Source organism: Juglans microcarpa x Juglans regia, chromosome 1D (assembly GCF_004785595.1).
Source record: "Juglans microcarpa x Juglans regia isolate MS1-56 chromosome 1D, Jm3101_v1.0, whole genome shotgun sequence".
Classification (NCBI taxonomy): Eukaryota; Viridiplantae; Streptophyta; class Magnoliopsida; order Fagales; family Juglandaceae; genus Juglans; species Juglans microcarpa x Juglans regia.
This window is the reverse complement of record NC_054594.1, coordinates 23244907-23256286: the sequence shown is the minus strand read 5'-3', so window position 1 is coordinate 23256286 and position 11380 is coordinate 23244907. Positions and strand designations below refer to the sequence as shown.

The following is an 11380-nucleotide window of genomic DNA, read 5'->3' as shown; positions in this document are numbered from 1 at the left end:
CTCCGCCAAGTCCAAGTCCTGAATCCATTGAGGACTCCCCACTCGAGGAATCCGTTCCTGAAGATCAAGCTAACACAGAAGAGAACAACAGCCAGTCGACACCTACTAGTAAGGAAATATTGTCGTTGATAATTATATATATAGTTAATACTTTTTTCTCAATAACTATATAATTATAATTATAGTATATCTATTATCATGTAGTTGATGCATCTGCACGTCGCGGTCGTGGCTATACACGTGGAATCTCTCTTGAAAAAAATAGAAGGCATGGTAAACTGAAGATCACAATTCCTGATAATTCTACTGGAGTAGTGGATGATAGTACAGCAGTGCTTTCCTCCTATATTGGCACAGTAGTTCGAGCTTATGCTCCATTTTATGTGCACTCATGGCGAGATGTTCCGAATGAGATTAAGGAGCACATTCGAAGTCGTGTGCTAGTGAGTTTACTTTTCAGTACATTTTTTTCACCTAGATTAATATATTATATTTTTTACCAGATTCCCTTATTAGTATGAATTCGACCTCGACTTTGGCCGTAGCGAGGATTTGAGAACCGTGAATGAGTTGATGGCTACACTATTCCGACGTCACAAAGGACGATGTCATGACCACTTCAAGAAGTTTGAGACGTTGGAAGAGGCTGCGCAGTCTCCTTTTCAGCAGATGAAGTTAGATGATTGGAGAAAGTGTTGTGATCTTTTCGCATCTCCAGATTATCAGGTATTTTACATTTATATCTTTTAATTATTTACATTCATATTCGTTTTATATATTATATGTATACATATTACAATTAACATTTTTAATATATTTTGTAGCACTTGAGTTCTACAAATGCACAGAATAGATCCGTTCTGACTGTCCACCATCGTGCCGGTTCAAGGTCATTCCACCGTCTTGCTGAAAAAATGGTAATTAAAAAATTATAGAATTCATTTATTTTCCTGATCTTATTTCTAATAAGTACTAATATTATCTTTTTAAAATTGCTAATATTGTCGCTTTGTTAGAAACGTGATGATCCTGAAAACTTTTCCCTCATTCATGTCTATGCTGCTGCTCACACTAATGAGCATAGTGAGTGGATGGATCCTGTCGCTGCAGATAATTATGTAAGCAGTGTTAATTTTGTTAAATAAATTATGCAACATGTGAATAATTTATTTTTTATTTCTATTTATTTTAATACGTTATCTATTAATGATCATTACCTTTCAAATTACAGGAAAAAATGATGGAGATGCAGTCGGCTTCTGGAGAATCCTCTCCTAGTGACATAGACATATTCACGCAAGTGCTCGGGCCGCAGTCTAATATGGCAAGAGGTTTGGGACGATCTATCAAGCATAAATGTTCATCCTCCTCAACCTCATCGGTTTCACAAATTAATAATCTTACGGCAGATTTAGAAGCTGCACGACGTGAGAATGAGTATATGAGGTCGAGACAACAAGAGTTAGAGTCTCTCTTAGAACGACAGTCTCATTTAGAGACGCGTTTGCAGGACCAACAGAGAGACCAGGAGGAAAGAATACGCAGTGAAGTGCAAGAGCAAGTGCAACGGGAGATGATGGTGCAAATGGAGAGTGTTATGTCGTTGCAACAGAATCCCCGTGGGTGAGGGAAAAAGAAGAAATAAATTTTATCAATATTTCTGACTAGTTTTAATATCTAATTTTGTACTTTTATAAGACATTGTTACTTGTTAATTGGGTATGTAATATGATACAATTGGTATTATGTTTTTAAATTTTATGAAATTAGTATTTCTGATCTGTACGTTCGAATGTAAATAAAAATCATTCGAACATTGGTTCACACTGTAACAAACGTTCGAACGTAAATACAATTGAATCGTTCGAACGTTAAACTATACGTTCGAACGTACTCACGCTAAAACGAACAAACCGTTCGAACGGTAAAGCGACTAACGTTCGAACAAAGAACTTGCATTCGGACGCTCCTTCGTTTACATTCGAAATAACGTCCGAACATTAAACGCGCTACGTTTGAACATTTACGTTTACGTTCGAACAAATATTCGAACGTTTATTGTAATTAACGTTCGGACGCATTAACATTCGAACGTAAATATGATACGTTCGAACACGATATCCAACGAACGTCAACTTCTCTCATTCGAACGCCAATCGGTCGGGTATAACGTCCGAACGTTTGATTTTACGTCCGAACATGATTTTCTATGACAGTTCATAACCGTAACAAAAAAAGAAACGTTCGAACGTTGTACCGAACGGAACACTTCCAACCGTCACTAAAAATATTTCTTGTGACGGTTGAACAGTAAACCGTCACCAAATGTTTTCTGTGACGCACTTTAGGTGACGGTCATGGTGACGGTTTCAAACCGTCACCAAATATGTTTAGTGACGGTTTGCCATTTTTTTGTGACAGTTTTCTCTATTACAAAACACACATTCTGTTGTAGTGTTATGGTTTAGTCCCCCCATCAAAGAAAAATAAAATTTGACAAGTATCTAGATGTAGCATGGCCTGTCAAATCCTAATAATTGGAACACTGGAATAACCCCTTTCTAGGGTTTGGAATGATAAATTAATAAAGACTAAATTAATAGGAAAATGATGGGGTTACTACCTTCCTACTATCCATTTACTACTCCTTTTGTATTTGATTTTTTTAATTTTTTATTTTACTTAATTGTTAAAGAAGTGACTATTAGTAAAATTATATATTTTTTTAATTTTTTCTTAATGATTAAGGATATTAAAAAAATACTTAAAAGAAAATGATAAAAAAATAAATATACTATAAGTAGTAAATGGGTAGTAAAAGTGTAGTAACCCTATCACTACCCAAATTAATATGCCTACAGAGGATACTTTTCTCTTTGATAGTTAAAATAAGGATTACAGATAATACTACCACAAATTTAGGACAATTTATGATTTACTTACTGTACGGGTAAAAATGCACGCTACTAACTTACATAGAAGCAGATTCAAATGAATGCCACAACTCACCCATTGAGAAACCCATCCTTGTAAAGTTAAACGCTAAGGTTTAAATAATGGGTTTGGATCACAGTGAAACCAACCAGTTCATAAATCCTGCATCTCATCAACTTTATAGAAATAAGGATATAGTTTTTTTTCCCAATGTGGCGCCCCCAATCCCCCTTACATAAATACACAGGGATCGAGACGCTAGGATGGTGACAACACGGTCACACATCCCAACGAAGTGCCAGTGTGTGTACATGCAACAGTGTACAAATAAAATAACGCAGCCAATAGTCAACTAAGTATCAGAATTTATTTACAATCAAACATCAGTAAAAATTTAAATAGCAGTTATACAGTCATCCATAAAAATATATTACAATAGTTTTCAAATAAACAAACAAGTGATCCCAGATCACTCCTCGGGCGGAGCCGTCTCCTCAGGCTCGCCCTCCTCCTCCTCATCTGCATCAAAATCTGCGTTACCACAAAATGGTATCGCAGGTAAGTATGACCCCAAATAACAACGTAATATAAAATGCATTAAATGCAACTAACATGCATGCACATGAAAAATATGCATTTTACTCAACACATTATTTTCCCTGAAAATAATTATTTCAACACACGCCAAAATCTCATTTTGGCCCAAAATATCCGTAAAACATTTTCCCAGAAAATGATTTACCTAGAAATCCAACTCGCACTATTTTCCCAGAAAATAGTGCATTAATTCCATATGCACCATGCATTAATTCCATATGCACCATGCATTAATTCCATATGCACCATGGCCTCCCCTATGGACCATCCGCATGTCCTGGCTTCGTAGCGGTGCTCAGTTCCGCGCCCAGCGCGTACATGGCCAAGCACCCACACTACGCAACAAGCGATGCCCAGCGCGTACGTGGCCAGACATCCTCTAGTCCCCGCCAGCAAAAGGACCACGGAGTCGGCACGAGACCATCTCGTCCGATCCCATTGTCGCCCGGCGACAATCCAAGGGACGTTACTCAGTATATTCCGCTCCCGAGTAACCAGAGGAGCTCCACCGAGTTAATACCCCATCTCGGCTTGGGGTCGTGATACACATGCACCCAAAATCCATTCTCACATGAAAACTCAGTTTTCATAAACACATGAACATGGATGCAATACACGAAAACCCAGTTTTCTTTACAAACATGATCATACATGAAATAATGATATGAACATGCACCAACACTGATCCAACATCCATCCAGAACCAATCCCAACAAATCCAATCAAAACAACTCATCAACAACCAAACCAAATAAACCAAACCAACCAAACAACTCCAATCACAAATCCATCCGACCCCCGAACTCCTCGGACTCAGTCCGGCATGCCAAAAATATAGTGAAATGGGTTAGTGCAAAAATACATTTAAATTACGAAAGTTCTTTGGAGAAATACTTACAATGCTATATAATAATTTTCCGAGGATCACGGGTGCGCTCGAAGTGAAAAAATAGCTGTCGAACAGTGTAAAATACACTGTGGCCGTGGGTCACAGATACCCACTTTTCAACGGTGACAAACGAAGACTCAAATTTGATAGAGTAGGGCCTAGGGAGGTCGGTGAAGCTAGTGGTGGTGGTGGTTTGCCGTGGGTGGCGGCGCAATGGGCGGTAGAAGACCAAAATACCCAAATCGGAAATGTAGATGGTGGAGCTTCACCGGTGGCGGATCGGAGCTGGGGTTGGGTCCAATGGGTTGCCAAGAGGTCGAGGATGATGTGGTAAGAAGATGGTGGCCAATGGTGGTACGACGGCGGCGCAGCGGCGGAAAGAGTGCCGCGGCTTCCAGCCGTGAGTAGAGGCTCACGGCGGCTCAAGGGAGGTAGGAATTGATGGGGGGTGGTCGCCGGCCGGTGGGGAGCTGCTGGGCTGGGCGGTGCAGGCCACGGCGGCGCGACGGCGGTGGGTTGAGGGTGAACGACGGACGCAAGGGGAGAGAGGGAGAGCGGCTGGGTCGTGCGCGGGAGGGAAGGAGAAATAAGGAAGAAAAAGAAAAGAAAGAAAAGAAAAGGAGATGAAAGAAGAATGGAGGGAAAAGAAATGAGGTCCAATCCTCATAACTTGGGTCACAAAAATGATCCAATGGAAATGATTTCAAAACCTCAAGTTAAATAAAATAATTTAAACGTAATGGTAAAGTCAAATTGAAATAATTAAATCCCACAGTAATTAATTAAATATGAAAAACAATTTAAATGCACAACAATAAATAAATATTAAGAAAGCACATAAAAATTAGTTTTCACCAATTAAAATCATAGAAATAAACTCATTAAAAATCCAACCAATTTTAAAATACGAGAATAAAATTTAAATAAATAAAAATAATCCTTTAGTAAAAATACACTAAAATGCGGGGTGTTACACCCAAGACTAATGCATCTTCAAACATCAATGACTTATGCTCTATCAAATTACATGTTAACCACAGAAAACAGCCCATGACATTTGCAAGCTGCATAAACAAGTGAACATATAAATGTTTATATATATCCATTTGCCATATTTTTAATAAGTAAACTAAATTTTATAAAACCCAACACTGGAAATATATATGTGATGCAATGGGTCACAGTTCTAACGCACCCCACGTCATTTCTGATTGCAAGAACAGGCTAGAGAATAGATCAAAAGTTTCTTTTGTACTTGAAATGAGTAATTAATAATTTCAAATTTTAAAAAATAGAGTAATGCTACTCATCATCCCAACTTCCATCATCCTTCCATCATCCTATGATGTGGCAATCAATGATTGGAAATTATTTATTACATTTCACTTATAAACCTATCATTTAATGCCACATCATGGGATGATGAGATGATGATGGAAGTTGAGATGAAGAATAAATTTTTTCTTTTAAAAAACCCAACACTGAAAATATATATGTGATGCAATGGATCACAGTTCTAACCCACCCCATGTCATCCCTAATTGCAAGAACATGCTAGAGAACAGATCAAAAGTTTCTTTTCTACTGAAAATGAATAATAGAAAATTTCAACTTGCCATCTGTTGTACAGTTCTTTATCCATATTTGGTTTCAACTGTTAGATAAAAGTGCAATTAGTTGACTATGTTCCAAAGGAAAAATATATAATCTAGCTGAAGTACCTCTCACAACAAACAATTTACCTTGTCCTTTTTAAACTGCAAATCTAACCAACTCCCTTTTGATGCTTTGAACAATGTGATAATCACCCTTGTAGGCTTAACTACCACCTTACACTTATCCGGAATAATCTCCTTGTTCAATTTAGCTATGGCACATCGGTAATTCTTCCCTTGGACATCATGAAATTTGACATCAATGGATGTTGCCTTAAACTCAGTTTCGATTTTTTCATGCTCAGCTTCCTCAAGGGATACATATATTTGCAGGCTGGCAGAATCAACATTAAAGCAACCAATCTCCTTTAAACCAAGAAATTGAAAATGTAAACTCAAGGAAAAAAAAAAACATTTTACATCATATAATTGTTTTGATACCTTTCAACGCTTTGATGTCTATTTTGCTTCTAGGTTACAGAAAACCTAATATTTAGTAGCTTTATTAAAAACCCCATTTCAGAAATAAAACTTCATCATTGTCCTGATCTCAGCTGAATGATCCGAGTCTAACATATTTCAAAGCCAGGTCTGAGGAAACCTTAGGTGCAGTTGAAATAGGAGTTGCAATTTGCGAGAGAGGTGCGAAGACAGCCTCTTTTGACAACAACAATGAGAGAATCAAGAGCAGGTCAGTATTCACCAAAGCAAAATAAAGATCTACCCAGAGATTTATGATATCATTTTCTCATTTTCCTTGTGGTGACTACACGATGGCAACGGAGAAATAGATGGAGAGCTGCTGCTCCTTGAAGAAGAACTGTTGTCTGGCACGCTCCATGGTTGTTGACGGCGGCAAGGGCCATGAAGTGAAGAGAGAGAGAGAGGGGGGGTTTGAGTTGAGATAGAGAAGAGAAAAAAGAAGATGCACAGCAAAGAGAATTAGACAAAAGAGAAAAGATCGATCGAAATAAATAAATAAATAAATAAATCTGCCTACCTTCTGACGCATCTGTATGTTGGAAATTTCGACCTTCCAAATTTACCTCGATTCACCCTTTAGTGAAACAATTCTTCTACGGGCAATCGGCCCTTGCAAACGGCACGCAGTTGCCCAGTTCAATAATATTTTTTAATGCCACGTTAATTAAAAAAAAAATGAAGAACAAAAATGTGGGAAAGATGCTATTGTTGGCTTCTTCTTCTTCAAGTTTCTTTTTCTTCCAAAATATTGTGAGCTCTAAGGGAAAGGAAAAAACTTTCACATTGTGTTTGCTTTGATTGTTTAAAGAAAGTGGAAAAAAAACTGGAAAAAACGTTGAGTTCAGTCGCGTGAGATCGTCGTCATCTTCGTCTTATTTGCGTTTAATCTTCGGCATCTTCATCTGTAAATAAACCAATAAGAAATCACATTATGGGTCTTCCTATTCTTCTTCAAAGTACTCTACCGTGTGGGTCTTCATCTTCTTCTTCACTGTGTGGTAAGAAATCACAGTTTAGATTGTGCATTGAATGTATTGGATGAATTTGCTGTTTTGAAGCTATTTTTTAAGCTCTGTTTTGAAGCTTGAAAACATGTCTAAAAATGGGTGTCAGTTTCTCAAAATTGTTCTCATGTTGTAAGATTAGGAAATAGAAAGTTGAGAACCATGAGTTTGTTTTCCCATTCATAGTCCCCCTTGCAACCGTGGACTTTATATTCATCTCTCTCACATTATTCCTATCAATGGAAAATGGTCCAGCGATCCTTCTTTGGGTTCAATGGCTCAACTTTTTGAGCAGCATTCTGATTCGGTAATGGATCTATGGAAATCGTAAGGCAAGGGCAGAAGCTTGTGATGGACCCTTCTTGTCAGTTGTAACTTTCTTTAGAGCAGAAAGAAAATGTATTGGATTATAATGAAATAAATACAAATACCTTTTTTATTTAAGTTTGAAAATGATTTCCTGACTTCCTCTTTGTGGTTCTTGGGAAGTCTAGCCTTGTTACCTCCACTAGCTAGCACCTATCCGGCCTACGTAAAATGAGCTGACCATTGGTATCATATTCTTTAATACATTTACTAGATACTTAAGTTCAAAGACAAACACGATAACTTCCATGACCACAAATTCCGGCCTACATAAAATGTTTACGTATTTCTCTTACAATAACTCCATATTTAACCATTTAGTTTGTCTTGAAATCCTTAAACCCTTCATAAATAAGGTGTCGCAAGATAACAAAAGAGTGAAAGTAAAGTAATCCTTAATGAATTCATTATGCATGTTTATAGATGATTGTTTTACTCTTTTGAAGTTGTTTTTGTTCATTTTTATGATTTAACTTTACAATATTGGTAATTTGTTCATTCTCCTTTATAATCTATTGTGTAAGATTGCATCTAAAAGTTTTCTTAAAATAATAGTTGTAGCACACTATTTCACATTCTTTGCTGCATGAATTTTCTTGGTGCATTTGTTAGATATTTTTATAAAGAATCTTATAGCTTTTGTTATTCATTTGAGAAATTTCATTCTATTCACCGAAAAAAGTCATAGAAGAAAACTTTATTTTGATAAGAAACTTTTAGCACACCAACATGCGTCTTTGTTAAGTTAACAAGTTTTGAATTGGACTAATGAAGGTGCTAGAAACAATAAATTACAGTTATAAAGGAACAACTTTTGTCTTGATGTACCATCATAAATAATGCTATCACAAGCATTAGATCTGAATGAATTGGGCAAGGGAGATGCAGGTTTTATTAGGATTGAGCTATATTAACTTATTAGATCTCAAGTTTAAGGATTGGAAGCAATATTTCTGTCATTATTGTCTATGATCCTAGTCTTTTCTTATATATTTCTGTCATTATTGTCTTTGATCCTTGTCTTTTCTTTTATAGTTATTTAGTGCTTCAATGTGATGGGTGATAAATTAGTTTTGAAAATAATTAGTTTTGGAAATAAATTAAATGTTTGACTTGCTGCAAAAAGTTTAAAAAAAGCCGCTATTTGAAAACATGTTGAATTCTCTGAACTATTTTGCTCCTATAAAAATTGTTGTACAATTCTTTTTAATGCAACATGTCAGCATGGGAAAAGGGGAAGAAAACCCATCTCTCTCAACACCATGTAGCTCAAATCCTCCAACCTCGGTATGTTATATGATTATTAACATTTGTTAGGAATTTGTCAACCTCGTACTTGCTAATTATCATTATTATTGTTATGTTAGGATACCTCAACAACTGCTCCATTTCAAATTACATGCACGATTACCTTGGACCAGGGCCTGCATGATCACCGGCTTTTATCACATATCCAAATGCATACCAATGTCCAAGCAACATTCAGATGGTGATGCAACTTTGTTGTTAAGTTTTTTTTTTTTTTCCTATTTTTTGGAAGTTTTAGTTGCTTTCATTTTTAGCAGAATACTAGTTACCCATTTCAATATGGGATGAGACCTCCGACTCCTCCCATGGCTACAAGTTTCGGAACGACCGAAAGATTCCAAGAGGATATACCCGGGTGTAGGGAAACTGAAGTACCATGTTCCTCCTCTAGGGTTCATGAACAAGGTGAAGAGGATAGGCCAAATTTAGGAAAAACTTACGATGGCACTGTCAGAGGGGAAACTTACAATGGCACTGTCAAGTCACCTCCGTTAGACCAAATGGATGGTGGTGATATGATTGAGGAGCCAAAAGCGGGGATGGAGTTTGATTCTTTTGAGGAATTAATGAGCTATTATAAGGTATATACTAAGAAATGCGGGTTTGGATCCATGACATAAAGGAGTGAAAGGGATGACGAAGGGAGTGTCAGATATGTCACTCTTGGTTGTACCTGTGGGGGAAAAGCTCCAAATAGGACAATGAATGTCGCCAAACCATGCCCGACAGGAAAGACTGACTGTAAGGCAATGATTAATGCCATAAAAGTTGAGGAAAAGATGCAGTTGACCACAGTTCATAATACCCACAATCACGGACTGGGTCCACCGAAATCCCACTTCTTCCGATGTAATCGCGAAGTTATTGAGACCGTAAAAATGGTACTAGATACTAACGACCTAGCTGACATTCGAATGAACAAGAGTTTCAGATCTCTTGTTGTGGGTGCGGAAGGATTTGAGAACCTCCCATTTTTTAAAAAAGATTATAGCAATTACATCGATAAGGCAAGACATCTACAACTTGGAGCAGGTGGTGCTGGAGCGCTTCGAGACTATTTTTGTAGGATGCAGTACAAGAACCCCAGATTCTTTGCCTTGATGGATTTAGATGATGATGAGAGGTTAAAGAATGTCTTTTGGGCAGATCCAAGCAGTAGGGCAACTTATCAAGATTTTGGTGATGTGGTAAGATTTGATACCACGTACTTGACAAACAGATACAGGATGCCCTTTGCTTCCTTTGTTGGTGTAAACCATCATGGGCAGTTGATTCTCTTGGGAGCATGGTTAATTTCCAGTGAGGACACAGAGACTTTTACATAGTTATTTCAGACCTGACTGCAATGTATGGATGGTATAGCCTCGCTAGCTATTATTACTGGCCAAGACAGGGCAATGAAAAATGCAATTTCTATTATATTTCCAAAAAGCCAACATAGATTTTGCCTCTGACATATACTAAAAAAAGTCCCTGAGAAGCTTGGCTCCCATCGTGCCTACAAAAGTGGCCTGAAAACTCAGCTGATGAAATGTGTGTATGACACTCAAATTATTAAAGAGTATGAGAAATCGTAGGAAGAGTTAATTAGCACGTACAACTTGCAAGAGAATGTCTGGTTGCAAAGTTTGTATGCTAAGCGCACATATTGGGTAAGGTATTTCTAAAGGATTATTTGTTATTAATTTAAAAATTGATTCTCTTGTTTTAAATTTTCATATTTTAGTGGGTTTACTTTTATGATTTTTAATTTGTGAAAATTAAATTTGACATGTTTCCTTAATATTAATAATTCTTATGTATTTAAATTTCTCTTTATTTTAAATTAATTTGTTGTTGGGTTTAATTATTTTATTTTCATTTAATCACCACGTTTGAATTATTTTATTTAACTTGCTGTTTTGAAATCGTTTCCGTTGGATCATTTTTGTGACCCAAGATGCGAGGTTGGACCTCATTTCTTTCCCTTCATTTTTTTTCCTCTTTTTCTTTTTCCCTCCATTTCTTTTTCTCTTCTCTCTCTCTCCTCTCCTGCGCACTGCACCCCCTCTCCCCGTGCAATTTCTTTTCCTCCCAGCCCGCCGCCGTGCGCCACCATACAGTGACACCGCCCAGCCCAAGACCTTCCCCACCCACCGGCGACC

The 11380-nt window shown here is 37.2% G+C and overlaps 1 protein-coding gene across 1 annotated transcript; it reads left to right on the top strand.

The window, feature by feature from the left end:
- Positions 1 to 9937: 9937 nt before the first annotated feature.
- Positions 9938 to 10561, top strand: LOC121242678 (protein FAR-RED IMPAIRED RESPONSE 1-like). Its single transcript, XM_041140640.1, has one exon. The coding sequence runs from the start codon at positions 9938 to 9940 to the stop codon at positions 10559 to 10561; it is 624 nt and encodes a 207-aa protein (XP_040996574.1).
- Positions 10562 to 11380: the final 819 nt, after the last annotated feature.